This window comes from Leopardus geoffroyi, chromosome C1, assembly GCF_018350155.1.
Source record: "Leopardus geoffroyi isolate Oge1 chromosome C1, O.geoffroyi_Oge1_pat1.0, whole genome shotgun sequence".
Lineage (NCBI taxonomy): Eukaryota > Metazoa > Chordata > Mammalia > Carnivora > Felidae > Leopardus > Leopardus geoffroyi.
In genome coordinates, this window is record NC_059328.1 from 43,858,564 (window position 1) to 43,883,406 (window position 24,843).

The window sequence follows — 24,843 nt, forward strand, 5'->3', positions numbered from 1 at the left end:
GGGCTCCTTCCATTGTTGTTCTGAGAGAAGCTGCTAGTGCCATCCAGGTGTCCTGACTAGTAACTTCCCATCCCGCCTTTCCAGCATCGCCCCAACATACCTCCCAGCCCCCCTCCCCAGCCCTCCTTCCCATCCCCATCACGACATACCCTTCTGCACCTTCTTGCATTAGCACCTGCTGTTCCCCACTCCTGGGATGCCATTCCCTGTCTTCTGCCTGATGCGCCTTCCTGGAAGCATGAATCATCCCTCTGGGCTCCTTTTGGACTTACCCGAGCTGAGGCAGCCATTTAAACCTTGTCTTGTTCCCAAAAGTCTTTGAGAGGAAAGCACTTTGTTCGTTTCTGTGCTGGTCTCCCTTTGCCCGTCCAGATCCACTGTCACTCTTCTCCACCCTGCTCTGTGTCCTAGGGAGACTGGCCACACGGACTGCATACCTCTGGGCTCGGCCTGAGGAGCCCCCCGGGAGACTGGAGGGCAGGGGGAGAGTGAGGGGTCCCCTGGCTGGCTGTGTTCCTCCAGGAAGTACTACTTCTCACCGTGAGATGCCTGGTTCTCCCCGCTCCCTGCCCCCCAGGACGCTGAGCTCCTGAGGGAGGGCCGTGTCTGAGCCAGTCTGCGTGTCCATGCAGAGGGTGGTCCAGAGAAGATACTTGGGAAATGTCCATGACTCAGACTGCACCGAAGTTCCAAGACTGCCACACACGTGGGATTCGGTGGATGGAGTCAGGTGGAGCTCCTCCGTTCATTCACTCAGCCGATCACAGATACTTCCTGAAGGGCACGTGTGCCCGGCTCTGGCAGGGGCGGGTGGGATAAAGACTGCCTTCGTGGAGCTGGCGTCATAGTGACGGGGACAAGGAAAGCACACACACACCTCGCATCATTGCAGACGGCGATATGTCTTACGAAGGAAGGCAAAGGGGTACAAAGTGACAGGCTGGGGGCGGGAACCATGGTCCCTTGACGATCAGCAGGGGAGCTAGGAGTCCGGGGAGACCCTTCCGACTCTGAGATTTGAGGACTCCTCGGGGAAGAGGCCCTCGCCTGGCCGGGGCCTGCCAGCTTCCAGAATCGTACAGGTGGAAGCCCCATGTGGGCGCTCTCCCTGTGTTCTCTCAAGCCTCACGATTACCTCGGGAGGAGCATCTTTGTGTCCCTATTCCGCGCATGAGGAAACTGAGGCTGAGAGAGGTTAAGCAACTTGCCCGAGGTCACACGGAGTCAGGGCGAGAATGGAAATGAACGCAGGTCTGCCTGACCCGGAGGCCAGAAGGCATCTTCCCAGGGCCGGCACTTCCATTTGCCAAGGATTTCCTCATCTGTAATGTTGGCTGTACCGGGACAGGCAGGTGGGAGGACCCGAAGCTCTCGGTTCGGGGTAGGCAGGCCCGAGACCATATAACCAGTGCGGGGGCGGGGGGGGGGGGGGGGGGGAGCTGGGATTAAGGCCTCCGCTCTCCACCAAGGGGAAACTGGTACACGTACACACACCATCAGACACTGTTCCTGGGCCAGGGCGTGTTGGCTAATGGGTATCATTTCAGCCCTTTCATTTCTAATAGACACTGTACCGTCAGAAAGACTGTCATTTCCCATGGCTCAGGCAGGATAATCAACGTGCCGGCTGCCCAGAGGGCTGGGAATGGCAGTATCTGGGCACGTCCGTGGGTAAAACCATCCTCTCCCTGTCGGCCATTCCAGTCCTTTCCCAACCAGACACGGCCCTTGGGTTTGAGAGCTTGGCCTGGGGGCCCAAGAGGCCCCAGCTCAGGAAAGAACTGCCTCCTCTCGGCCTCGCTTCAGCATTTCATCACCTGTGACCTGGCGCAAGGCACTTCCTTCCCCAGACCTCAGTTTCCTCATCTGTGAAATGGGGGCAATTATGTCTGCCTCACAAAGTGGCTTATGTCAGCTGACACAGCTCAAACACTTGCCATGTAGCTGGTGCTTATGAGTCGTCGCTACGACAGCAATGGTGCCAGAGGTGATAATGATGCTTGTTATATTTTAAAAACAGGAACTGTGGCCAGAGAAGGGAATGGGTTCCTGAAGGCCACACAGCAAGCCAGTGGCAAAGTCGGGCCGAGAACTTGGGTTTCTAGGCCGGAGCTTTTGTATGAACTCATAGGTCAAGGTCATAACAGGTTTGTTGAATCCTTCTCAGGTACTGGCCACTGTCATGCATGATCTCAGGCCCCACACAGAACCAATGCAGCGGGTGTTATTTATCATCACCCCTGCTTTGCAGGCAGGAAGGCTGACCTTGGGGGCAGGGGGGTGTAATCAGTCTTGTCCAGAGAAACCGAGACCCAGGTGGTTTGTAGGCTGGCAAAGGTAGCTCAGTGGCTAGAGGAATCTGAGAGGGAGAAGGTGGGTGAGAGACAAAGAGGACGGGGTCTCTGCTCCCAACACCCCGGGGTGTCAGTCAAAACTCGCCTGCTGGCACATTATCCTGGCAGACCTCCCTAGTTCATCGTGTTGCTACGATCTTACAGCAAGCTATGAACAGTGGTCCCATTTTGCAGATGGAGATATCGAGGCCCACAGACTCAAAGTGACTTGCCCAGGTTTGCACAATTAATGAGAAGAACTTGGACTTGAACCAGTTCTCCTAATGTCCAGGCAACTCTTTTTCCCTTGCTTAATTCATTTTTTACTTTGTTGGCTTTTCTCACTCTCGTTTTCTCTGCAAGTTACTGTCTGCCTCCCTCTCCCCGAAGCTGCTACACCTGGGTGTAGACATCTCAAAGGCAGGAAATCTCATTTGACTTCTTCGCTGCTGGGTGCTTGGAGCCGGTCACAACAATGGGGACAAAGCTGGAAACAAGTGGATGTTGGTTGGGTTGCTGAAAGGACTATAATCAGGCTCCAATTCACTTGAGCACCGTGGTCAGCATGGTCAAGGTGGAGATTTCTGTTGATTGTGAGTGATTCATTACGCAAACATACAGGTGAGCAGGGGAAAGTGGTGTATTATAACTGTATTTCTTTGTTTATTTTTCATTAACAAGGCTGTTCCACTTGGAGCTCTGGGGGGACTGGACCAATTTGCTTGAGGATGCCAGAAAGCACCGGGAACCCAACCCATGCTCCCCGTAGTGTGAACTTAGAGAAACACGGGGATGCTGGAGTAGCTCTGAGTGAAGTCCAATGGCAGGAGAAGGTCCACAGGCTCCAAAGAGAACTCATCTGAAGGGAAACAATGGACTCAACATCAGGGGTGAGGACAAAGACACAGGAACTTCAGTCAGCTTTGCAGTCAAGGATCACGATCTATTTAAGGAAAAACGCCAGCATGAAAGAGACACCAGTCCTCAGCTTCCAGCCTCACTGCTGAGCACAGTGTGGGCCCGCCTGTGTTTTATGCAGGGATCTGACCTCGCAGGGCATCGCCACCTCTTCAGACAGGATCCACTGGGATGCGCACGACCAGCCTCCAACAGCGACACCACATGGCGGAGGCTGGGATGACAGCACTAGGTGGCGTTTCGGCTCCCTTTCTCTCTGTTTCTGGAGTTTGGAGGCAGGACTGGCCTGCTGTGGATGAAGTCCTCAAGGTTCCTGAGTCAGTTCAAGAGAGTGGAGGCCCCTAGACAGTTACTAAATTTCCTGCCAGTGAAGGCTTGTGATGAGCCATTAGTTGGAAAAATAAAAGATGCCCTTGTTTTTATCCTGAGTGGGTAAAGCACTTGTGCAAGTTACAGAACAAGTGACCAGTGACCACAGCTATCCATGATGCCAAGTAACACACACAGGAGTCTTCTTTTCTACTGCAGGCCATCTTTCAAATTAGTAACAATTGCACACACACACAACATGACATAGTTTACAAAGCTCATATCCATTCGTGCTCTTCTCTGAGCCTCACGCCAGCTCTGTGAGCCTAGGAAACTGAGTCTCGGAGAGGGACAGTGACTTGTCCATGGTTGCCAACAAGCCGATAAAGCCTGGTCTGCTCCTGTTTTGGGGACCGCAAGCTGCCTCCCAGGGAAGCCAGAACCCAGGTCCCTTGCCTGCTCACAGCAGCATCAGGACCACGATGGCAATGACCATGAGGACTCCAGCCAGGATGCAAAGGCCCAGGAAGACAATGTCACTGGTGTCTTGGGTCACCATGGCCACAGGGCCCTCCAGGGCCTCCGCCTCATCCCTGGGTGGCGCTTCCTGAAGATGCTCGGCTGTGGCGGCATAGGGCCCCAGCCAGTCGGAGCCAGACAGCAGGTGGATAGAAGCCTCCTTGCGCCGTGGCTCACAGCGGACCTCGTACTCATGGATGTCCTCCTGCCCACCAGCCGAGAAGTCAATGTACAGCACGCTGACGATCACCGACGTGTTGTTCCTCCTCTGTGGGGGGTCACAGGGCACTCACTCGCACCTGAAGGGGCCAAGGGCTGACCCTGTTTCTCTAGATATGTTGGGACTCAGTGCCAAGGGGGCAGAACCCTAGGAGCCTGGGTTCTAGTCCCAGCTGGGCCACTGACTCCCTTTCTGCTTGGAGCCTCAGTGTCCCCACCTGTAAAAGGGACACCATGGGGATGTCTGGAAGGACAATATCAGTTTTGATGGGTCAGTGCTTGCTCTGGCTTCAAGGAGGCGGGGTCTATGAGAGAGAGTAGCAGCAGTAACAGGGACATTTGCCATGATCCAGCCTCTGTTTCAAGTGCATTATCTCATTTAATTCTCACAGTGACCCTCTCTTATTGGCACCATCAATACCCCCATTTTATAGATTAGGAAACCGAAGCCCAGAAGTTAAATCCCTTGTCTGAGGTCACACGACACACAAGTGACATGGAACTGGAGTCCCTGGCCATCCCAGTGGCACCACCCAGCTTTCGGCAGAGCCGAGGAGTGAAATGTGGGGGGCCTGGCACACTGCTGCCCTCCCTGCCGCTACAGATGAGGGAGGCAGGAGGCAGGTTGCCCTGAAGATGGTGGGGTGTTTGGGTCCAGAACTGAGGGGCAGTGTTTTAGTGGGCAGTCTGGCGTGGCCTGGAGCAGGGGGCTGCAGTGGCACAGGGCTAGTCTCCCCACCAACCCCAAGTGTGCAGCAGCTGTTACATCCCTCAGGCTGCCCAACCACCCATGTCCAGTGGTGGCACTTCTGAGCTGATGCTTCGTAACAGCGAAGCTGCCTAACGCAACGCGAGCAAGCAGGGGCAGTCGGAAGCTGTCGTCACTGGACACTGGGCGACCCCTCTGGGGAAGGGTTGGAAGGGAGTCACAGAGGGGCTTCCAAAAGGCTCGGATTCCATGTCCCCAAAAGAGGCTTCTGCATGTGCACCCTCAACCTGTCTGCCACCACACCCTCTGGGGAAGACTGATGTCCTAGATTTTTGTGATACAGAAAGATTTTTGGGCTACTGGATGAAGAAAGACAGGACCTGTGAGTGGCAGGGGACCCAGTGAAAGGGTCAAGTGAATCCACATAGTAAAGAAGGGAGAAAAAAAATCACATAAAATGGGGGTGAGGGGAAGTTTTAGGGGTTTTCGATGAGTGAGAGACTTGAGGGGAAAAAGCCACACAAGACGTGGTTGGTATTCTGGTTATGAAATCAAGTCTCCAGTGTTTTTTCAGAGATGCACAGAAAGGTTGTCATTGCCTTTGGCTGTTTGAGCTGCGCATCTTTGGAAGTGACCCGATGCAGAGACTGGTCCTCGTGGGTCTAGGACTTATAAGGGTGACACTAGGGATCCAGGAGTCTATGGTTCTCAGCTTTTATGTTTCCCATGATATTGGCTCCAAGATTCCATGATTTTTTGGTTCCAAGTTAGGGTGGTGGTTCCATGACTCGGAGACTCCGAGTGTCTGTGATCCCTCATTCTCGACTTCATGGTTCCCTGCCTCTGGGATTCTCTGTCGCCATCATTTCATGGCTCTGCGGAATGAGGACTCAAGGCATGGAGTAGGGGGGAGGGCAGGTCATCTTGGCAGCCAAGACTCTGCCCCCACTTCTCTTTTTCCTCAGGTCTAAAGGACAGAGATTTCCAGGAGGCTGGGGAAGCAGAGGGGTGGGCTGGAGGGGCCAGAGGCATATATTCAGCTAATGGTGGAGGCAGTAGGGTTTGCTGGAAAGTGTGTGATTTCTGCCAAGCCAGTCTGGCACATCCCTGGATACCAAGGCTGGGGATGGGAGCTCCTTCTGGGGGTGGGCGGGGCGGGGGGGATGTCTCTCCTTTCCCCTCCAATCTGTCCTAAGAATACAAACATCCCAGGTGCTTGGGCTGCTGCCAGTGACTCTGAGGGCCCCAAACCTGGAGTCAAAGCCTCGAAAATATAAGGATAGTAGAAAAAACTCATTTATTTGTAAGCCTCACTGCCTTTGGAGGGAAGTGGTTCCTGTTACTTGAAAGGCCCTTTTGTTGTGTGGAGCCCAGGGACGATTTGGATCACAGGTTGGGGAAGGGGTAGCAGGAGGCAGCAAGGGCTGCATGTTAAAGGGGTGGGGACTGGGTGGCGAGGAGTGCCCAGGAGGAGGCAAGGAACGGCAGGAAGGCCTCCGAGGATGGTCAGGGTCAGGGCCTTGCAGGAGGAGCCTTCAGTAGGGGCTTTTGGCCGTCACTGCGTTGTGCAGCGGGGCCCCCTGCTCTGTCTTCCCTGTTTGAGTATTTTGTCATGTCTACACTGAGCAAATTTGTTGGGGTAAAGCCAAGAGGGGCTGAGTTCTGCACCCAGGCTTGTGGGGTCACTGGAGCCAGAATTCTCAGGAATCGCAGGTGCCTCTCAGCAGGGGTCAGACCCTCTCCCTCACACCTGCCCTCCTCCCCCCCCCCCCTGCCCCTGCTCCTACCTGAGACTCAGTGCCGCAGGTGTCGAAGCGGGCCTGGATCCGGAAGGTGCTGCCGACTTCCTGGGCGGCACAGCTCCGGCTGCCCAGGTAGACCTTGGTCCGCTCCAGCGGTGCCAGTGCCTGTGCGGAGATCAGGATCTGGAAATCCGTGCGGGAGCAGCTCACGTTCACGGGCACGACTGGGGATGGAGGGAAGGAGGGGCTGGAGGCCTTAAGGGGCAGGTGGTCTGCCCCCAGCACGCCCAGACCCCACCCAAAGGGTGGTGTGTGGGAAAACCAAGGCTTGGAGAGGGGAGACTCCTATGCAGCCCTATGGGGATGTTTTACACGTGTTACTCCACTTAACTCCATCAGACTATGAGCTCCTCAGGGCACGCACTAGGCCCTCTCGTGTCCTTGCAGCCTGGCACAGAACTTGGCAGGTGCCGTGGGCTGCTGAATGAATGAATGAATGAATGAGTAAGTGAATATTCTTAACCATAAGAAGAGCTACTATTTGCTGATCTCTTTGCAATGTGCCAGGCACTTCATTCAATCATTTAACACATATTTATTGATGGCCCGCTATGTGCAGGCACAATTCTAACAGGCACCATGGAAACAGAAACGGAAGAAAAGAGCCCAAACTCCCTGCCTTCTTGGAGCTTACATTCTAGTTGGGCGAGGCGGCAATACATACGTAAAATAAAATACATGTCAGAGTGGGCTGAAAGAAAATCAAGCAAAAAAGAAACAGGGAAAGCAGGGGATATGTGGGGAGGTGGGGGGAGCAGAACAGTAGTTTTGTAGAGGGTGGTGAAGGAAGCCTCACTCTCTCCCCACGATGACTCCATGAGGTGGACACAACTAAACCCATTTTACAGTTTGAGAGGTGAGGCTGTTTGCGGTGGTTGCGTTGGGATTTTAACCGTTATTGAGTCCATAGGATCGAGTCTTTGGGTATCTCCCCACCCTATACACACAAGATGGTGTGATGTTTTGTGTCTGGGTGTATTTTGTATTTGAGCATGTGTATGGGGGGGGGGCGTGCTGGCTGGGGCGGGGGCAGTGGAAGGGGAGGAAGGGGTGGCTGGTGGGAGGGAAAGGGAAGAGCTGGCAGGCAGAGGCCTGGAACTCTCAGCCCCTCTCCGGGAAATGCCTCAGACATATTTCAGCCTCTGGTGTCTGGGCAGTCGGGGATTTATGGGCCCGCCGTCTCCCACGATGATCTCGGTGGCGCTGAACTGTGTGTCACCCCTGATTGATGCCGAGCTTGTCCTCCAGCCGGGAGGCCGCCTGCAGCCTGGGCCACATCTGGAGCCTGGCCCAGCGTGAGTGCCCCTGTCTGACCCTGGGCTCCCATGGGGATCTGGGGAGGGTGGTGGGGTGGGTGGGAGTGGGGCTCCTGGCCCTGGAACAGAGCCAGGATTTGAGCTGCCCCACCCTCAGTCTCTGGAGGAACCAAAAGGAAAAGGGGCTTGTCCAAGATCCCACAGAGCTGGGAGAGGACCCATGCCCAGAAACAAGACTATTAGAGCCAAAGGGGATTTTAAAGATCCTTCAGCCAGTGTCCTCATTTTACAGATGGAAAAACTGAGACCTGCAGAGAAAAGACAACTTACCAGCTGGCTGTGACAGATCCCATGGCACCTGGCTCTCTGGAGTGAAACTCCCGAAGGGGTTGCTCTAAAAAGGGACAGCTCTCCTCCCCCAGTTTATGGATGGAAACAACTGAGGCCCTGGAGGGTGGGTCTGCCCAGGTCACTTTGCTGCCACTAGATCGTTGAGGCTCTGCTGTTTCCCTCCCCATCACCACTTGTGTTGGGGGTAAGGATGGAGGGGAGATGTTTTGAATGCAGACCAGGCCTGAGACACAGGAGGGAAAAAAATCCACCCTCAGCAAGCATGTGCTCGAGTCAGGCACTGGGACCTGTCTGCCTCATTTCATCTGAATGACCACCTACCTAGGGCACTTACCAACCCCTTGTACAGATGAGGCCATTGGATGGCTGGTAAATGGCAGCATTTGGATGTGGCCCTGGTCTGTCTGAGCTCAGCCCTGACTCCCTCCCCTCTGGCCCCGCTCAGCCACAAAGGAGGCAGGCATGAGTTCTGGTCCTGGTTGTGTCCCCACTGCCTGTGTGACTATGGTGGTCTTTCCTCTCTCTGGACCTCCCTTCCCACATCTGCACAATGAGGAGCTTCACTCTGCTCAGACAGAGGGCAAAATGGGTCCAGAGCACAGGCATTTCTGGGCCCATGGCCCAGGGAAGGGCATGAGAAGACAGCAGAGATGGTGGATGCTGCTGGCTGGCAACTCTAATGGGCACGATGGAAGCTGGGAAAGCCCAGTACCAGCTTCCTCAGCTGCCTCTGAAGCTAGGCATGACTATCTGACCAAGTTCAAACTCATGAGACCAAGAAGTCTTTTCAGGGCTTCTGAAAATGCTTTTGCTTTCCTGATAAGGGGACACTTGTAGCTGGCATCTCCCCTACCCTCTTCCAGCCTGGAACACGGACATGATGTCTGGAGTCGCAGCAGCCATCTTGCAGTCAGAAGGCCAAGAGAATCCCAGAGATACCGGCTGAGACAGTGTTAAAGTTCCTGAACCAACAAAGCAGCTGCCTAGCTGGAGACTTCTTTTTATGTGAGGGGAAAAAAGGCCATTTGTGCAAGCCACTGTCAGTCAGGATTTATGACCGATACAAGCAAAGCTTGTTGGCATCTCCATGGTTATGCCAATTGTTTATCATAAGTAACATGGCCATATTTTGTGGACTGCCCCTGGATACATAGGATAAGCCACAGCTCAAGAGAGGCCAGGGGCCCCAGGGGGAAAGAGACAGATGGGGTCAGGGCGATTAGGGATCATGGAGTTGGAAACTGGAAAGGCAGGGCCCTGTGGTAGTAGAAATAAGCAAGGGCCACACTGGCAGGTCTCAGAGGTCCCAGGGCAGCAGGTGGCCATGCTGTAGCCACACGGGAAGAGGCTGAGGACACCAGCTGGTGGGTTGGAGAGAGGAAGCTACAAAGACCTGGGACCCCAGCCTTGCCCTCCCCCATCAGCACACCCACACCCTCGACCCCGGCTGACCTCCAATGTAGGCCACAGAGAAGCCCCTTCGGGTGGTGCTGCGGTCTGTGTGCAGCAGAAGCAGAAGCTGGTTGTGACTTGAGGTGACTGGTGCTGGCAGGTGGTGGCCACACCAATTCCCCAGGAGGGGCGCCTCCTCACTGGCCCCATCAAAGGCCGCCAGATGGTCGAAGTCGCAGGTCCTGGTCAGGCTGCTGGGACCCTCCAGATCCAGGTCCAGAAAGAACACCTTGACCCGGTAGCCAGGAGGCAGGCGGATGGTCCAGTGGCAGTGGATGTTGTTAGGGTAGGAGCTGGGGTACTGTGGACTGGAGAAGTTGCCTCGCACAGCCGTGTACACTTCCTGGCATTCTCCTGGATTGGGGAGAGAGGGACAGAGGAGCAATGATGAGAAGGGTGGAGACTGTCACCCTCTGCAGTACAGCTGGGGCAGTGGGCGCATAAGGGTCCTAAAACCACCCTGGCAGGGGATGGGCACCATGGCCAGTAAACCAGACAATTGATCCCAAAGCCTGCTTTACACTGAAACTGGCTGGGAGCTGGGACTCTCATTCCAGTTGGCAGTCCACGAGGGCTGGCCCTGTCGGGAATTCAGTAAGAGGACCTAATACGTGTCCTCAGAGTGGAGTCCAAACTTGGACTTGACAGACAAGGTGGCTCATGACCTGACCTTGCTCATTTTCTCACTGCCCCTCACCCAGCCCTACCTCCCAGCCTCACCAAACATCCAGCATACAAGCACACTAAGCCCTCTCTGTCCTCTGTGCTTTTGCACATGCTGACCTCTCTACCTGGAATACCTTTCCCTTCCTTCAGCCTCTGGCTAACTCCTTCAAAACACTACTGGATTCTCTTCTCCTCCAGGAAGTCATCCATGATCCTTACTGTTAGCACCGATCCCAGTGGGTTTTCATTGTCTGTCTCCTTCTCCGTCTCCTCCACTGTCTAGTTCACTTCACTGTCAAGAGTTCATTCATTCATTTGTACAAACATTAATTGAATCCCTTCTATGCGGCAGGTACAAAGACAAACCCGTAGGAACTCACAGTCAGGGGAGATCAATGTGCAGAGCACAAACATAAATGAGAGTGTTAGATCATTGCTAAAGGAGTTGAAAGAAGGGACTAACTCTGACTCAATCAGGAAGACTTCAGAGAGGCGGAGACATGCTTATGCCTTGGTACTGGCCGGGCAGGGACAGGCACAGCATGCACGGGGGACTCAAGGTATAGCCCCAGCCCCTTCTACCTGAGAAGTAGTAGGCCTTGAAGCCCCGACCTCCAATGTTAAAGTCGGACTTGAAAACCACCTGTAGCTCGTGGCCCAGCGACACGAGGGTGGGGGGCCTGGTGCTGCCACAGTAGTGATGCCCGTGGGCAGGGCCGGGCCCCCCAAGGACGACCACGTAGTCATAGGTGCACTCCTCATTGCCCTCCATCTGGAAGTCCGCGAACACCAGCTTGACAGTGGCGGGGCCGGCGGCCCGGATCACCCAGCGGCACTCCACGTTGTTGGGGTAGCTGTCGGGGTACTCGGGGCTGGTGAGGACCCCCGAAAGGCCCGTCAGGACGCCGCCACACACATCTGCAAGGAAGCCCTTCTTAACTGACCTTTCTTCCTCCCCGTGATCCCCTGGACCCCTTCCCTTGGGAACCGGACACCCCCCAATGTGCCGCTCCCACAGGTATGTCATGGGAACCTCGTCACCATCCCCCGTGCACTTACTTGCTAAGCGTCAGGCACGGGCCCGGCACTTAGCACCTACACAGTCTTCTGACACCATTACCATCACCCTAGAGGAATGCTCAGTGGCTCTCCCCACTTTATGGTTGAGAAAATGGAGGCACAGAGAAGGTAAGTAACTTACCTGGGGGAGTTGGAGTTCACCCAGATAGCCCCCGAGACGAGGGTCCGAGCACAAGGAGTTTATTTGGGAGACACGGGGGGCCCCATGTGAGGAATGAGGGAGCCAGGGTCACTAGAGAGTATTCTTAGGCCAGCTGCTGAGCCCTGTTGGGGAACTCTGGGGAAGGGTGTCAGGCACACGCCTCAGAGTTCTGTCACCGGAGAGAAAGGAGCTGGGGCGTTTGTACACCAACCCCTGAGAGTCCAGGCCGAGGCTGCTGGGGATACAGGTGACCAACCGAGACTTCAGAGGAAGCCTTCAAATAGAGACACGGAGGTTGGCAGGAGCCGCTGACGTGGCGAGGCCCCAGGAACACAGGCAGGGCTCTGACAGCGGGTCACCCAGCTGGTAACAGGGAGAGCCGGAATTGCCTGATTGCAGAGCCCGGGCCCTTGACCTGCTGATTCTCACTGTCCCCTCCTGTGAGGCCCGTGGGGCACAGAGCCTGAGGTATGTGAGTTCAGGAATGTTCTCAGACCTCTGTGACAGATGCGCAAGCTGAGGCTTGGAGAGAGGATCTGATGAAGCAGAGATGGACTTGAAATGGGCTTGTGGTCTGAGGCTTGAGATGTCCTCTCAGCTCTGTCTTCTCTTAGGGGTGTGGCCCCGGGCAAGTGACCCCTGAGCCTCGTGGGAGTAGGAGAGGTCAGAAGACCTGCCCGGCCTGATCCATCAGGCTCGGGCTCATGCAAGAGTCTAAGATGCTGGCGAAAGCCCTCTGGAAGCCAGAGCAGCCAGTACAATTAGGAGGTGGGTGATGACGAATGACCCGACCAGCTGGAGGCCACCGGCAGGGAGGGGCACGCTGGTATTTCCCAAGACTCCAGAATCTCGCCCCAGGGCACGGCTTTGTGAACTGGGCACTAACTACACTGGGCTGGGCGGCTAAGGGCTTGACTTCTTGTCTCAGCATTTCCCCCTCCCACAGCCATGTAACCTTGGGAAGCCACACTCCCTCTCTGCTCTCAAATTTATTGTTTGTGAAACGAGAGAGCAGGTTTTGACAGTCGCGAGACCCTTTTCAACACTGACACCCTTAGCTGAGGCTTTCAAACCATGCTCTGGGGGTTCACAGGAGCCACCTGGGGCATCTGTCTGCTGGCATGTGGGGCAAGTTTCACTCTTATGCTGTATTCAGACTATCTTTAATGCACTGAAAGACAGCGTCCACAGTCACAGGTCATATATAAACACTTCACTCGTTGGAGGCCATCAATATTGACTTATGGTTTCAGTGATTGACATATAATAAGTAAATGCTAAAGACATGAACTTACAAAATACAGTAAAGGCATACCAATTAAATATTGCTTTCCTCTCTTTTACGTATAGGGGATTAACATAAGGTTCCATTTGCTATACAGGTACTCCTGGTTTTAAAAATGTTGGAAAACATTGCTCATGGTATTATGATTTAATATCCTAACATTTAAAAAACCTAAGGGTCGGGGCGCCTGGGTGGCTCAGCTGGTTAAGCGTCCGACTTCAGCTCAGGTCATGATCTTGCGGTCCGTGAGTTCGAGCCCCGCGTCGGGCTCTATGCTGACCGCTCAGAGCCTGGAGCCTGTTTCGGATTCTGTGTCTCCCTCTCTCTCTGACCCTCCCCCGTTCATGCTCTGTCTCTCTCTGTCTCAAAATAAATAAAATTTAAAAAAATAAAATAAAACATTAAAAAAAAAAAAAGCCTAAGGGTCTAGGGGCACCTGGGTGGCTCAGTCAGTAAGGTGTCCAACTTCGGTTCAGGTCATGATCGCACAGTCACACTGGGCTCTGTGCTGACAGCTCAGAGCCTGGAGCCTGCTTCCAATTCTGTGTCTCTCTCTGCCTCACCCCTGCTCGGGCTCTGTCTCTCTCTCAAGAATAAATAAAAAAAATTTTTTTTTTAAACCTAAGCATCCAAAACTATGATGAGATCAGTCTGTGATTCTTGTGCTTTCTCATTCCACAATTCTGTGCCTCTAAAGCCAGCTTGGGGAGCAGTCCCACCTGAGCCCCCTAATTGCTGTTGGTAGACCCTGTGTGCCAGGAGCCTCTGTGGTTGTCTATTGCTTGAGCTAACATGATTTAGGGCCTTGGTTTGGGCCTTGGGAGAAGGGAGGAGGTTTGAGCGTATGCAGAGAGGCCTGGAGACAGGAGGAATAAGTCAAGGAGGAAGGCAAGGAGGAGGCCTCTGCCCCCCTCACTAGACTATGGGGCAGGTTTCCAGCCTGGTTGAGGGAGGGAGGGTTAGGGACCTGCAATATAAGAGGCATTAGGAAAGACTTAAGGAGAGAGAGTGTCACCAGCCCCACACAGACCCATGCATATCTTATACTCCAGAGGACTTGGGTTGGGATGGGAGGGGTCTCTTGCCCATCCCCAGAGCATGGCGTCCTCTCCTTTGTCCTGATGCCATGGCATGGGATAAGAAGGATGATGGCAAATGCAAGAGGACAGCGAGACCCTCCTGGGGACTCCCAGGACTACTGCCGTGAAGGTGGGAACCCACAACCACCATGACCACAGCCAGAGGCTGCCTTTGCCCCCGAACTGCGACAGCAGGGTCACCCAGGCTCTGGAGCAGCCTGCAAGTCTCGCCTTAGCCCACTTCTCTTCCTCCCCCCTGCCCCTGCAGGGCCACCCTCTCCCCTGCCAGGACCCCCTTGCCTTTCTGGTAGCCAGCAGAAAAGCCGCGGCTGGCCACGTGCTTGTCTGAGTGGAAGACGACGGACATGACATGCCAGGAGGAGGTGAAGGGCGGCGGGGGCACCCGGCCGCAGAACCTCCCCAGCAGGTTGCCCTTGTCTCCTGAGGCGCCGTTGTAGACCTCCAGGTAGTCGAAGCCACAGGCGTCATGGTACTCCAGGTCGAAGGCGTGGAAGGTGAGCAGCACAGAGGAACCCTCGGCCACCACAATCAGCCAGCTGCACTCTGTGTTGTAGGGGTAGAGCCTGGGGAAGTTGGGGCTGGAGAAGTTTCCGGAAGGTGCTGAGAGCACACCCCCACATTTAACACCTGGGGCAAGAGGGAAGAATGGCTCAGTCAGTGCTGAGGTCCTGGGGGATGGGCCCAGCTACAAAGCTGGGTCTTTGGGGTGGGCTGGGTTGAGGGAGCATGAGGCCACGACCCTAAATCAATTCATTTATGCCTATGTGTGCTCATTCATTTGCTTATTCCTCAAATACTTATCAAGCATTCTTATATTTATTCAACAAACATCATCTGAGTGCCAGGCAATGTTCTAGGTGCTGCGGTTACAGCAGGAGCAGAACAGACAAAAATTCTTGCCTTCGTGGAATTTACATTCTGGTGGGGAACGTGGATGATAAACACAGTAAGTAAAATATAGAGCGTATTGAATAGTGATTAGTGCTGTGGAGGAAAATAAAGCAGGGAAAGGAGATAGGAAATGTCAGGGTGGACCTATAATTTTAGATAAAATAGAACTATGTGCCAGACCCTACACGTGTGCAGGGAGGAATTTAAAAATTACAAATGATAATACCCCCGCCCTGAGTGAAAATGCGCACAGCTTGTTGCGGTTAAAAGTACATTCTCATATGCACATATTTGCTTATATTTAAAAAAAGAAAACAATGGAAGGAAACTAATAAAAATGATTCTCTGTCAGGGGATGGAGTAAACAGAGGGGAAGAAAAGGCATGCCGTCTAGACCTCTTTCAGCGCGACTTGTTTTATGACTTTGACTTTATAATCATGAATAACTTTTAATATAATTTTTAACTTGGAAAAAAAAAAGACATTTTTAAGTAATCCCTAAATATTCCAAGCTGAAACAAATAAACTTAGCCATATATCAGGTTGGAGGCACATTCACATGGGGAAAAATGATTCCAAATGATGTGGAAATACACTTTTTTTTGACTGTATGTTCCTAGTGGGATATATCCCCAGGACAAAATGAACCACGAAGAAATCTGAAATATTACTCAGTAGACTTACTATTTGAATAACAGTCAGTAGTGCTATTTTATAGTATTTTATAAATCGGAGTAAAGCATGTATGTTCATGTCAATAGAAGCTAAGACGTTCAGTGTAAGAGGAGAGCAATACAACCATAAAGTTAAAAAATTAAATAGAACACTTGTGGTCCTCGATTTGAATTGAAATTAAGATTTATTTTTATTTCTAAAGAAATTAGTTTCCTAGCTCTGTTCACTGAAAAGGTAAAAAAGCATGTAGCCAGGCCTGTGCTGACTCAGAATGGGTGTCTCCCTGGGGAGAGCACTGTGGAACGGGGAGGGGGGGCGGGGGTTGGTCAGGGGCTGGGAGTTAGGCAAATGAGACAAAGCCAAGCAGTGTGACTGCGGCCACACAGGGGCTCTGGGGGCCAGAGGGAGGGAGGCCAATCTTGCTGGGCCAGCACTGTTAGGGGAGGGACAAGATTCACAGGGAAGGGGATACTTGAGTCTGACCAGGAGGAACAAGAAGGTTGTTAGTTGGGGACAATTCGGAGGGAGGAAATGACGTGAACAAAGCTCTCACGGTCACTTAGCCTCCCCCAGCCTCAGTCACGCATCTGGGAAATGGGGTGGCTGCGAGCACCGGGGAGAAAGGGCTGCGGAAGCACACCCGGCTCAAGTTGTCAGCTCCCTGCTGGCCCCCGCAGCAGGCTGGGGCAGGAACCGTGTCTGATTCATCCTTTATGGTAGGAGGACAGAGGGACATTCTGTCCAGTGCCTGTCCTTGTACTTGCCCCGGCCCTGCCCACGGGACAGGAAAAGCCCTGGGAGTGTTGGAGCAGAATTCCTGTGGCCAAGGAGGCCTCAGGCGCCAGCACAAGGGGAGGCCATGTCCTCCAGCAATCAGCCAGCCACCCGGGACCCTAGGGTCACCCCAGGGTCACCCCAGGGCCACTGAAGCCCCAGAGGCTGGAAAATGGGAACAGCTAGCTTCTCCCCCTACAGGAAGGAGTGAGACGCCTGCATACCCAGCCCACCTCTGCCACCAACTAGGTGAGTGGCACCATCACCTTTCCTTCTTGGAGGCCCACCCGAACCTGCAGGAAAACCAGGCACTGAGGGCTGTTTGCTGAGCCCCTGTAACATGCAGGCCCCTTGAAGACCAGTGAGGTGATACCCCACCCCACCCCCGCCCCTGGCTTCACAGACACACAACGCTTACAGGGCTGGAGCAGCACAAAGCCACCCGGGACCGGGGTGCAGGCAGAGGGCTCTGCGAGCTCCAAGAAGGGAGCATCTGAGGCCGACGAAAGCGTGTGGAAGTCTTCCTGGAGGAGGTGGTGTTTGACCTGAGTTTGGTAGATGACCCAGAGGTTCTCAGATGGGAAAAGAGAAAAGGGACCTTCCAGACAGAGGGCACAGCGGGGTGAAAGCTCTGAGGGGGAAGCATTTCCAGAAGGGGGGTATATCCTCTGCCAGGACATGGGATGCCCAAGGGACACAGGGAACCGAGGCTGGATATTACGGAGATTAGGGCCAAACCTGAGAGACACAGAATGCCATTAGGAGGGACTGTGATTTCACCCGCTGGCAGTGGGGAAGTACAGCAGGCTGTCAGGAGGAGAGTAAAGGCTCCCTCCGGCATTGAACCTTCAGTGGTTCTCTGAGCCATTCCCTTAGCCCTTGGTAACTATGCCTCCTTGGACAGGTTACTTAACCCCTCTCTCTGCCTCAGTTTCTTCACCTGTGAAATGGAGAACTCATGCCCACCTTGAAGTTTGCCGTGAAGATGAAATGCAGTCATATTTGTGAAGCACCCAGCACATGGCAGGCACCCCGTAAATACCGTCTTCCACCATCTCAGAAACAAATACATCCTGAACTCAGCCAACTCCCTCCATATGGCCTCCTGCTTTCTGTCCTCCCACATGGAAGCCTCCTGAGGCCCTGGCAGCCACCTGGCCACTCGTCTACCCCCTCCCAGAGCCCGCCTGTCCTCAGGAGCTCCTACCTGTCATGGCTTGGGCCCCGGGGCCTGGGCCTAGCAGAGCCACTGCCAGCAGCAGACGGGACCCCAGCTCTGCCAGCATCTCCTCGCCGGGGCCCCCACAGGTCCGTAGAGCTTGGGGCAGGCCAGGATCTGAGGGTCTGGAGCAGGGGAAAGACAGGTGAGGCTGAAAAGGCCTCTAAGTTAATGGCGACCTGAATAATTCATCAGCCCCTCGAATTAGTAAGCCGATCCCCAGGTGCTTCCTTCATTCCACTCTAAGGTGACAGATCTAGTGTCACCAGGTTTACACATTCTGAGATCTGCACTGGCCACACTGCATCAGGAAGGGAAGCAACTTCGGGAGGGAAGGGAATTTGGTGGTGGAGAAAGGGCATGAGTTTGGGGGCTCGGCAGATCTGGCGTCCGCTCCAGCTCAGCCTCTAGCTTGCCAGGTGGCCAGGTGGCCTTGAACAAGTCATCTAACTCCTCTGGGTCTCAGTCTTATTCATCTGTCCAGTGGGGCCTTTCAGCCCTGCCTACGGGGCTGTCACGGAAATGGGACGGGGTGACGTGTCTTGCAGCAGGTCGTGGGTGTTTGCTACGGGCTTTCCCATCCCCGCCCGTGGGGGGTGCTGACGGGAGGCTCTGATTAATGGGACCAGTGGGATGAGCATCCCTCGGACATGCTCAGATTAGCTCAGAGGGAGAGTGCAGGAGGTGGTCGTGGACAGCTGATGAGGGAAAAGTCTTCTTCACGGAAGAAGGCAGCTGGAATAACAGAATGGGAAGATAGTAGTGCGCACCTCCTAATGCGATCACAGATCTGGCCGCAGTGGAAATTCTGGCCAAGAATCTTAGATATTCCCTCATCTGATCCACAAACCCTGCCTGAACATCACTCTGCGCCAAGCTGTGTGCTAGGAGTCAGGCTGCAGAAATGCCCTCAAGGGCTCTGCGTCCGACAGGAAACAGGATCTTTCTACTTCCTCTAGGAGCCCCATTTGGTTCAGTTCAGCCCAGGGCTCGTTCGCGAAGCTCCTTCTCTGTGCAGAGCATACACCAGGACAGGGCATCTGAGGGTAACATGGCATGTTCCCGCCTCCCAATGAGGAGGCTGGGCTCTGCTGACGAGATCTGAATCCTGACTCTGCCTCTCCTGCAGGGTGGGAGCAGCCTGGAAAAGTCGCCCAATCTCTCTGAGGCCCAGCCTCCAGAGCGTGAAGAGGAAAAGACAGTAGCTTGTCACTCGCTGAGTGGATACAATGAGATGGTGCACAGGAAGTCTTAGCTGGCGCCTGGCTCCGCGCATGGGAGGAAGCACGATTTTTATTTACCTCAGAGGAACTCAGACGGCCATCTGCCAGACCACATGTTGCCTCTGGCCCATCCTTGTGTCAGGAGGTCCCCGGGGAGCCCTTTGCTGGCAGCATGAGAAGCCACCTGGAAGGTGTTCAGCAGAGAGCATCGGGATTGGTCAGGCCTGAGAGACTGGCTTACCTGTGGGACTTGATTGGCAGCGACAGAAAGGTTCCGCTGTCCTGGGCCATCTGAGGGGACGGGAGCTTTTATTAAACACCCACTGTGTGTATGAGAGAGAGCGCTGACCTAGTGCCTGCTGGGTGCTGGGCCTGGTGCCAGAAGCCTCACGTCCGTGTGCTTGTGCCCTTCTAATTTCACAGGCGCACATTAGACTCCCTGTCTTACAGAGGAGGTAACTAATACCCAGAGGGTTTGAGCCTGCTGTCTTGGGTTGAGTTGCTCTGCAGGAGGTCTCTGTGACAAGGGTTTAAGGGCAAGCAGCTTATTTGGGAGGTGATCCAGGAAGCACAGGCAGGGGCGTGGAAGTGAGGAAGTGAGACAGGGTTGAGAAGAAGCCAGTTGAGGGTATGTTGATGAGCAGCTACCATGGTGGGCAACCCGCATGCACACTTCCGGCAGATGGTGTAGACTATGGCCTCAAGTTGTACCGGTGAGGGGCAAAGAATGGCTCCAAAGCAAGGGGTTGCAGGCAGAAGCCGTCTGCATGCCTGGAACGGTGAAAACCAAGATGCAGGCGGGGCTGTGATGGCATCGGCTGAGCCACGGAGAATGGAAGACTGTCACCGTCATGATGACTACACCTAGGATCACTCACCTCTGAAATGTTCATCCTACCCTTGAAACAGCCGTCTCTTTCCACACTCCATGCAACCTCTAGTCTCTTTTCCCTGTGCTTGTCCCACACCTGGCATACCCTTTGCCTCATCTTGGGCTTAGATTCCAGGGTGTGACATCTGCCAGCAAGCCCAGCGGGCTGTATTCTCACCTGCCGTGGACCCCCGAGCACTGCTGGGCAGCGCTCCGTCACCGTGCGGTCAGCACTTGTACCTAGTCAGCATCTCCAGCCTCTTCTCAGGTCTCAGTTCCACCCCCAGCCTCTCCGTGTTTCTCTAGGTGGCTCTCTCTCTGACCCTCCATGGACATCATCCCAGATGGTCACTAGTCTCCCCTTGCAGACAACCCCAGCCCCTCCAGCAGAAACAAAGAGATGGAAAGCAGACACCCGTCATCTCCCACCCTGTCTCCAAGTGCTCATCTGTCCCTTCCCTCCAGCTGCAGGATGGTTCCACATCCTGTCCGAGGCCAATTCCACCTCCTATGCCCAGCGCCTGCCCCTCTCACTGACTCTGGGACCTAACCCTCCATTAGCTCCCCTCTCTCTGGGTCCCCAGCCTCTCCTGCCAGGCTTTCCTTCTGTCATCCACATTTAGGCACACAGACGCCTCCCCATCATGGGGGTGGGTGGGGATACAAACACTTTTCACAAACCTGTGTTTCCCTCCAGCTCCCACCCTACCCATCTGCTGGCTATCAGAGCCAGGCTTCTTGAGAGCAATGTCTACACTTCTTATCTTCACTTTCTCCCCTCCCCTCCCTCCTCTAGGGTCTACAGGGCTGCCGGCATAGTGCTACCACAACAAAACCAGGATTTGGTTAGCAAAGGGCAAGGCACAGAAGGCTGTTGTGCTGGCAACCGGCAGTAACAACCAGAGTGCCCCTCAGAATCCACAGTGGACTCATTGTCACTCTCCACCCCTGCTGCCCCAAACTTGCTTCTCCCCTGGGATTTCCTATTCAAGGTGGTGGCACCACCAACCCACGAGCCAGAAATGTAGCGGCTGCCTCGGCTTCCCTGCCCCTCATCCCCACGTACACGGTCTGTGCTCGAGCTTGGTGACCACTTTAGGCTCTGAGGCAACTTCTGAAGCCACCGCTGGCCACGCTTACCACCTCACCCCTGCCTGACGACGGCAAACTCCTCCCTGGCCTGCGTGCCTCTGCTCTTGTCTGCTCTCTTCCCCTCCAAACTGCTCTCTGCCCCGATCTCTCCAAAACGCAGGTCTGACTGCATCACCCCTCTGCTCAGGATAAAATCCCAAGTCCTCTGCTTGGCATTCATGCTTCTTCAGGACATGTCAGGCTTTCTTCCCGTCTTGAGTTCCACACCCCAGCCACCGGCATCTCTCCCACTCTTCATGCTCTGTTCCTTGAGCCTGAACTGCCCCTCTTTCTGCTCCATCGTCCCTTGATGGATGTTGTCATCTCCTCCAGGGAGTTGCCCTGTCCCCACCCCAAGCTGGGAGAGTGCTCCCTCTCTGGGTGCTCCCCTAGCACAGCGAGGGCCACCTGACTCTTCTATGAACATCCTCTGTCTTTTTGGGCTTTTCGCTCCAGTGCCTCCCACGGGGCTTGGCCCAGGGCACATCATCTCATTGTCTCCGTCCCCACTGCACACCTGCCCCTAGCACATCCTAAGTGCTCAGCAGCCATTGACGGATTGAACTGCTCAGGAACACGCAGCTAGGAAGCATCCCTATCAATTTGAGCCCATGCTCATCTGTGCCCAAAGCGTGTCCTTTTAAATCCCCCCTCTGCCCCAGGGGGAATGGCAAGGGTCTGGTGTGGTTTTGCCTGGAAACTCCCAGAACCAAGACCATGTGGGTTCAGATTGCAACTCTGGCAGCTACTAGCTGTGTGATCTTGGGCAAGTCACTTCGCCTCTCCAGGCCTCCGTTTCCTCAGCTGTGAGATGAGAGTGGCTACCTGTCAGGCATTGTGAGAACTAGATGGCTAAGGCATGTGGAGTGTGAGGAAGAGTGCCAGTCCCACTAAGCTCGGGTACGTGCTCTCCCTTATCCTGCCTTCCATTTGCGCGGACCCCAAAGGCTACACAGACCTCAGGTCTGCTAATACTTTTCAACTCTCCTGGAAGTCTCCAGTGGGTGGGGCCTCCCCTGCCCGGTTGCCCTCCCTCCAATCAGCAGCCTGGCCTCGGCCTCTCTCCCGGTCCCCAGGGGGGTGGTGGAGAAGGAACAAAGGCTGCCCGCTGCCCGCCCACGAGGGTCATTAGTGCCTGAGCCGCCCACGGGACAGTCAACCCCGGGCTCCTGGGGCCCTGCCAGAGCCTGGCTGTGCAGACTCCCACAGCCGAGCCCTGAGGACACACTTTCAAACTTCCAGGGGGTGTCTTGGCATAGAGATGCCTCCCCTCTCCATGACTGGCTCTGCTGCATCTCAGACGCCTAGCGGACACAAGAGCTGTCTCTGAGGGGCACTGTGAGTATGTCCAGGGTGGAGGGCCTGCTGCCGTACCTGTCTGTTTCGGCCACTGTACAGACACCGTACAGGCTGTCCGTCTCTGGGTGCACCTGCGTCATCATCTGGTCATGCCGTTTCCCCAGGCACACGAGCCCATCTTAGTGTCTGTGAATCAGGCGCCAGGTACATTAATCTCTCTGTGGGTGACTGTCCACTTCTGAGTGTGAATATGCCCTTTGCTGCTGCACCCAACACTGTGCATTCATATCCGTTTCTTTGCACACACGCCCATCTCTGTGCATGCACATGGACCACACCTACTTCTGCCTCTGTGTATCCACGTGTCTCTACCTACACGGATATGCAGCTACGCCTGCATGTGCCCAGCTTTCTCTCTGGATCTGTACAAACATTTCTGAGGGAATGTCCCTCCCCGGCTGTGTACCTGTGTCTGAGTGCAAATGTCAAGCTGTGTGCATGCATGACCGTGTCAGGGGCTATGCACCTCTCCACACATACATTTATCTTTATAAGCTCATGTCTATTTCCACGGGTGCACAGCTGTATCACCTCTGTGGATACACATCTGTGCCTGGGGCCCCTCTCCCCTTCTTTTCTTATCTGCATTCTGTCACTCCACCTGGGGACAGGGTTTGGTGCCCATGGGACAGCAAGGGTGCTGCCTAAAGCGTCCCTTTCCCACAGAGGTCTGAGCTGACAAAAGGGGGTGTGACAGAGGGCTGGGAGCAGGGATGCCTTGCCAACCCAGGGGATTCCTTGGCTGTGCCCCAGGGAGCCACATCTCTCCATTAACCAGGGCCCTGGGGACTTAGCGGGGCTTCCCATGAGTATGGGCCCAGTGGCAGAGGCCAGGAGCACCCGGGGAGCACCCACTTAATATCAGCAGGGTGCGAGATGGGCACGTCATATCCCAGACTTTCTCTGCCAGGGCCTGATAGAAAGCCATGGGGTGGCACAGGGTGAGTGGGCGAGTGTGTGATGGAGGGAATACAGACAGCCAGCAACCAGGAAAGCCAGTGAAGGGAAGGGTCAAAGAGCAAGGGGGAAAGCCAAAAGCAGGGGAGGCAGGTCCTGACCAAGACAAGGCTGTTGGTGGGTTGGGGTAGAGTCCCAGGGGACAGGAGGAGGGGGCTGTCCCTCACAGCTCTAGGAGCCACAACCTGGCTCCAGGGCTGGAACTCTGTGGAGAGGAGGACACCGCCTCCCTCCCTTGTCTCTCCTCTCTAAGTCTCTTGTTTTTCTCTCAGTCGCCCTACCCTGTCCTTTCCCAAGGCTACATTGCAAAGGCCACCTACCTGGAATGATGTCCCAGAAGAACAGATGGGCCAAGGACCAGGTTTCCCTGAGAGGCCCTGGACAAGGGCGTGACCTTCACAGCCTCCGGCTCCTGGGCCAATGAGAAGAAAGTGAGGAGAGGGCCAGGATCGCCACCATTTGTGGGGGCTGCCCGGCTCGGGGTCCTTCCACATCGGATCTCACCGAACCTTCCAACCATGCAAGGAGGGGCTACCGCCCCCATAGCACAGCCAGGGTGGGTGCACTTGGTCCCGGGGCAGGGCGAGAACCAGGGGCCAGGCAGAGAATGGGCCCCTCATGGGACCTGCTCACCGTCAGCTATGAGAGGGCACTTCCAGTAGCCCACAGTTTAGTGGAAAGGGTGACGGGTCTGGGTTCAAATCTTCCTGGGTTTGGACCCGTCTTCCCCATCTGACAGGCTGTGTAACTTTGGGCAAGTCACTCACTTGCCCCGGAGCCTCAGTTTCCTCATGTGTGAAGGGGGTTACTAATGCAGCTCTCTATCTGGGCTCCCTGGGCTGCCGTGAGGACCAAATGCAAGATCTGAGAGCAAAAGGGCTTTGCGAACCATGAAGAGCTGTGCACGGTTGGTGTCTGGAGGGGGCTACAGCAACAACTGAGTAACCACTATAGTGAGCTGGGCGTTGTGCTAAGCCCTTTGTGTAGGTCGCCCCCTGTAATCCACATGTCCCCTCCGAGGAGGCCCCACCATCGCCCAGTGCACAGGCCGGGGCACAATAAATACCCAGGATCGCTGTCTTCCGTAAATGGCAGGACTGGGATTCTAGCCCAGGACTGCAGAGCTGCAGGGCTGGTGCTGAGTACTGGGTGGGTTCCAGGGAAGTCTGACCACTGGGGGTCCTTGAAGAGGCAGGGCCTGGAGCAGAGGGGTCGGGGAGGCTCTGGAAGGGAGCCTCCTGCTGCCCCAGCTTCTCCTGTCACCTCCCTTTGATAGCCAATTAGTCCTGCTGCTTTGGTGGGCAGGACCTTTAACACACCAAGGCATGGTCCAGGAAGTTCATGGTTACTTACTTAAGGGGAAACTGCCCTGGTGAGCTTCCCTGCCTCAGGAGAGGCTGCTGGAATGGCTGTCCCAGGATTACAGCCTCCAGAGAGGTGTCCGGAGTGTTTGACTACCTCCTCTTACTCCTCTGGGCCCTCCTGTCCTTTCCCCTTCTCACTCTCACACCACAGTCCACCTCTTACCAGCTCCCTCAGCTGCCCCTCCTCGCCCAGAGCTCGGGCACATGGGAGTCTTCCAGAGCCTCCTGCTTTGCACCG

General features: G+C 54.9%; 1 protein-coding gene across 1 annotated transcript; it reads right to left on the bottom strand.

Annotated features, from left to right (window-relative positions):
- Positions 1-883: 883 nt before the first annotated feature.
- Positions 884-23,544, bottom strand: CDCP2 (CUB domain containing protein 2). Its single transcript, XM_045477509.1, has 6 exons — positions 17,689-23,544; positions 14,421-14,768; positions 11,117-11,452; positions 9,869-10,222; positions 6,795-6,973; positions 884-4,347 (listed from the first exon to the last, which is right to left on the bottom strand). Exons 1-6 carry the CDS (start codon positions 17,765-17,767, stop codon positions 4,021-4,023), a joined length of 1,623 nt encoding a protein of 540 aa, XP_045333465.1. The 5' UTR covers positions 17,768-23,544; the 3' UTR covers positions 884-4,020.
- Between the last annotated feature and the right edge of the window lie 1,299 nt (positions 23,545-24,843).

Excerpts from the sequence above, each read along its gene's own strand:
- CDCP2 (XM_045477509.1), bottom strand. The coding sequence starts at position 17,767 with ATGCTGGCAGAGCTGGGGTCCCGTCTGCTGCTGGCAGTGGCTCTGCTA. Across the intron at positions 10,223-11,116 it reads CAAGGCCTACTACTTCTCAG|GAGAATGCCAGGAAGTGTAC; the intron begins GTAGAAGGGGCT and ends TCCCCAATCCAG. Across the intron at positions 4,348-6,794 it reads CCTGCGGCACTGAGTCTCAG|AGGAGGAACAACACGTCGGT; the intron begins GTAGGAGCAGGG and ends GACCCCCCACAG.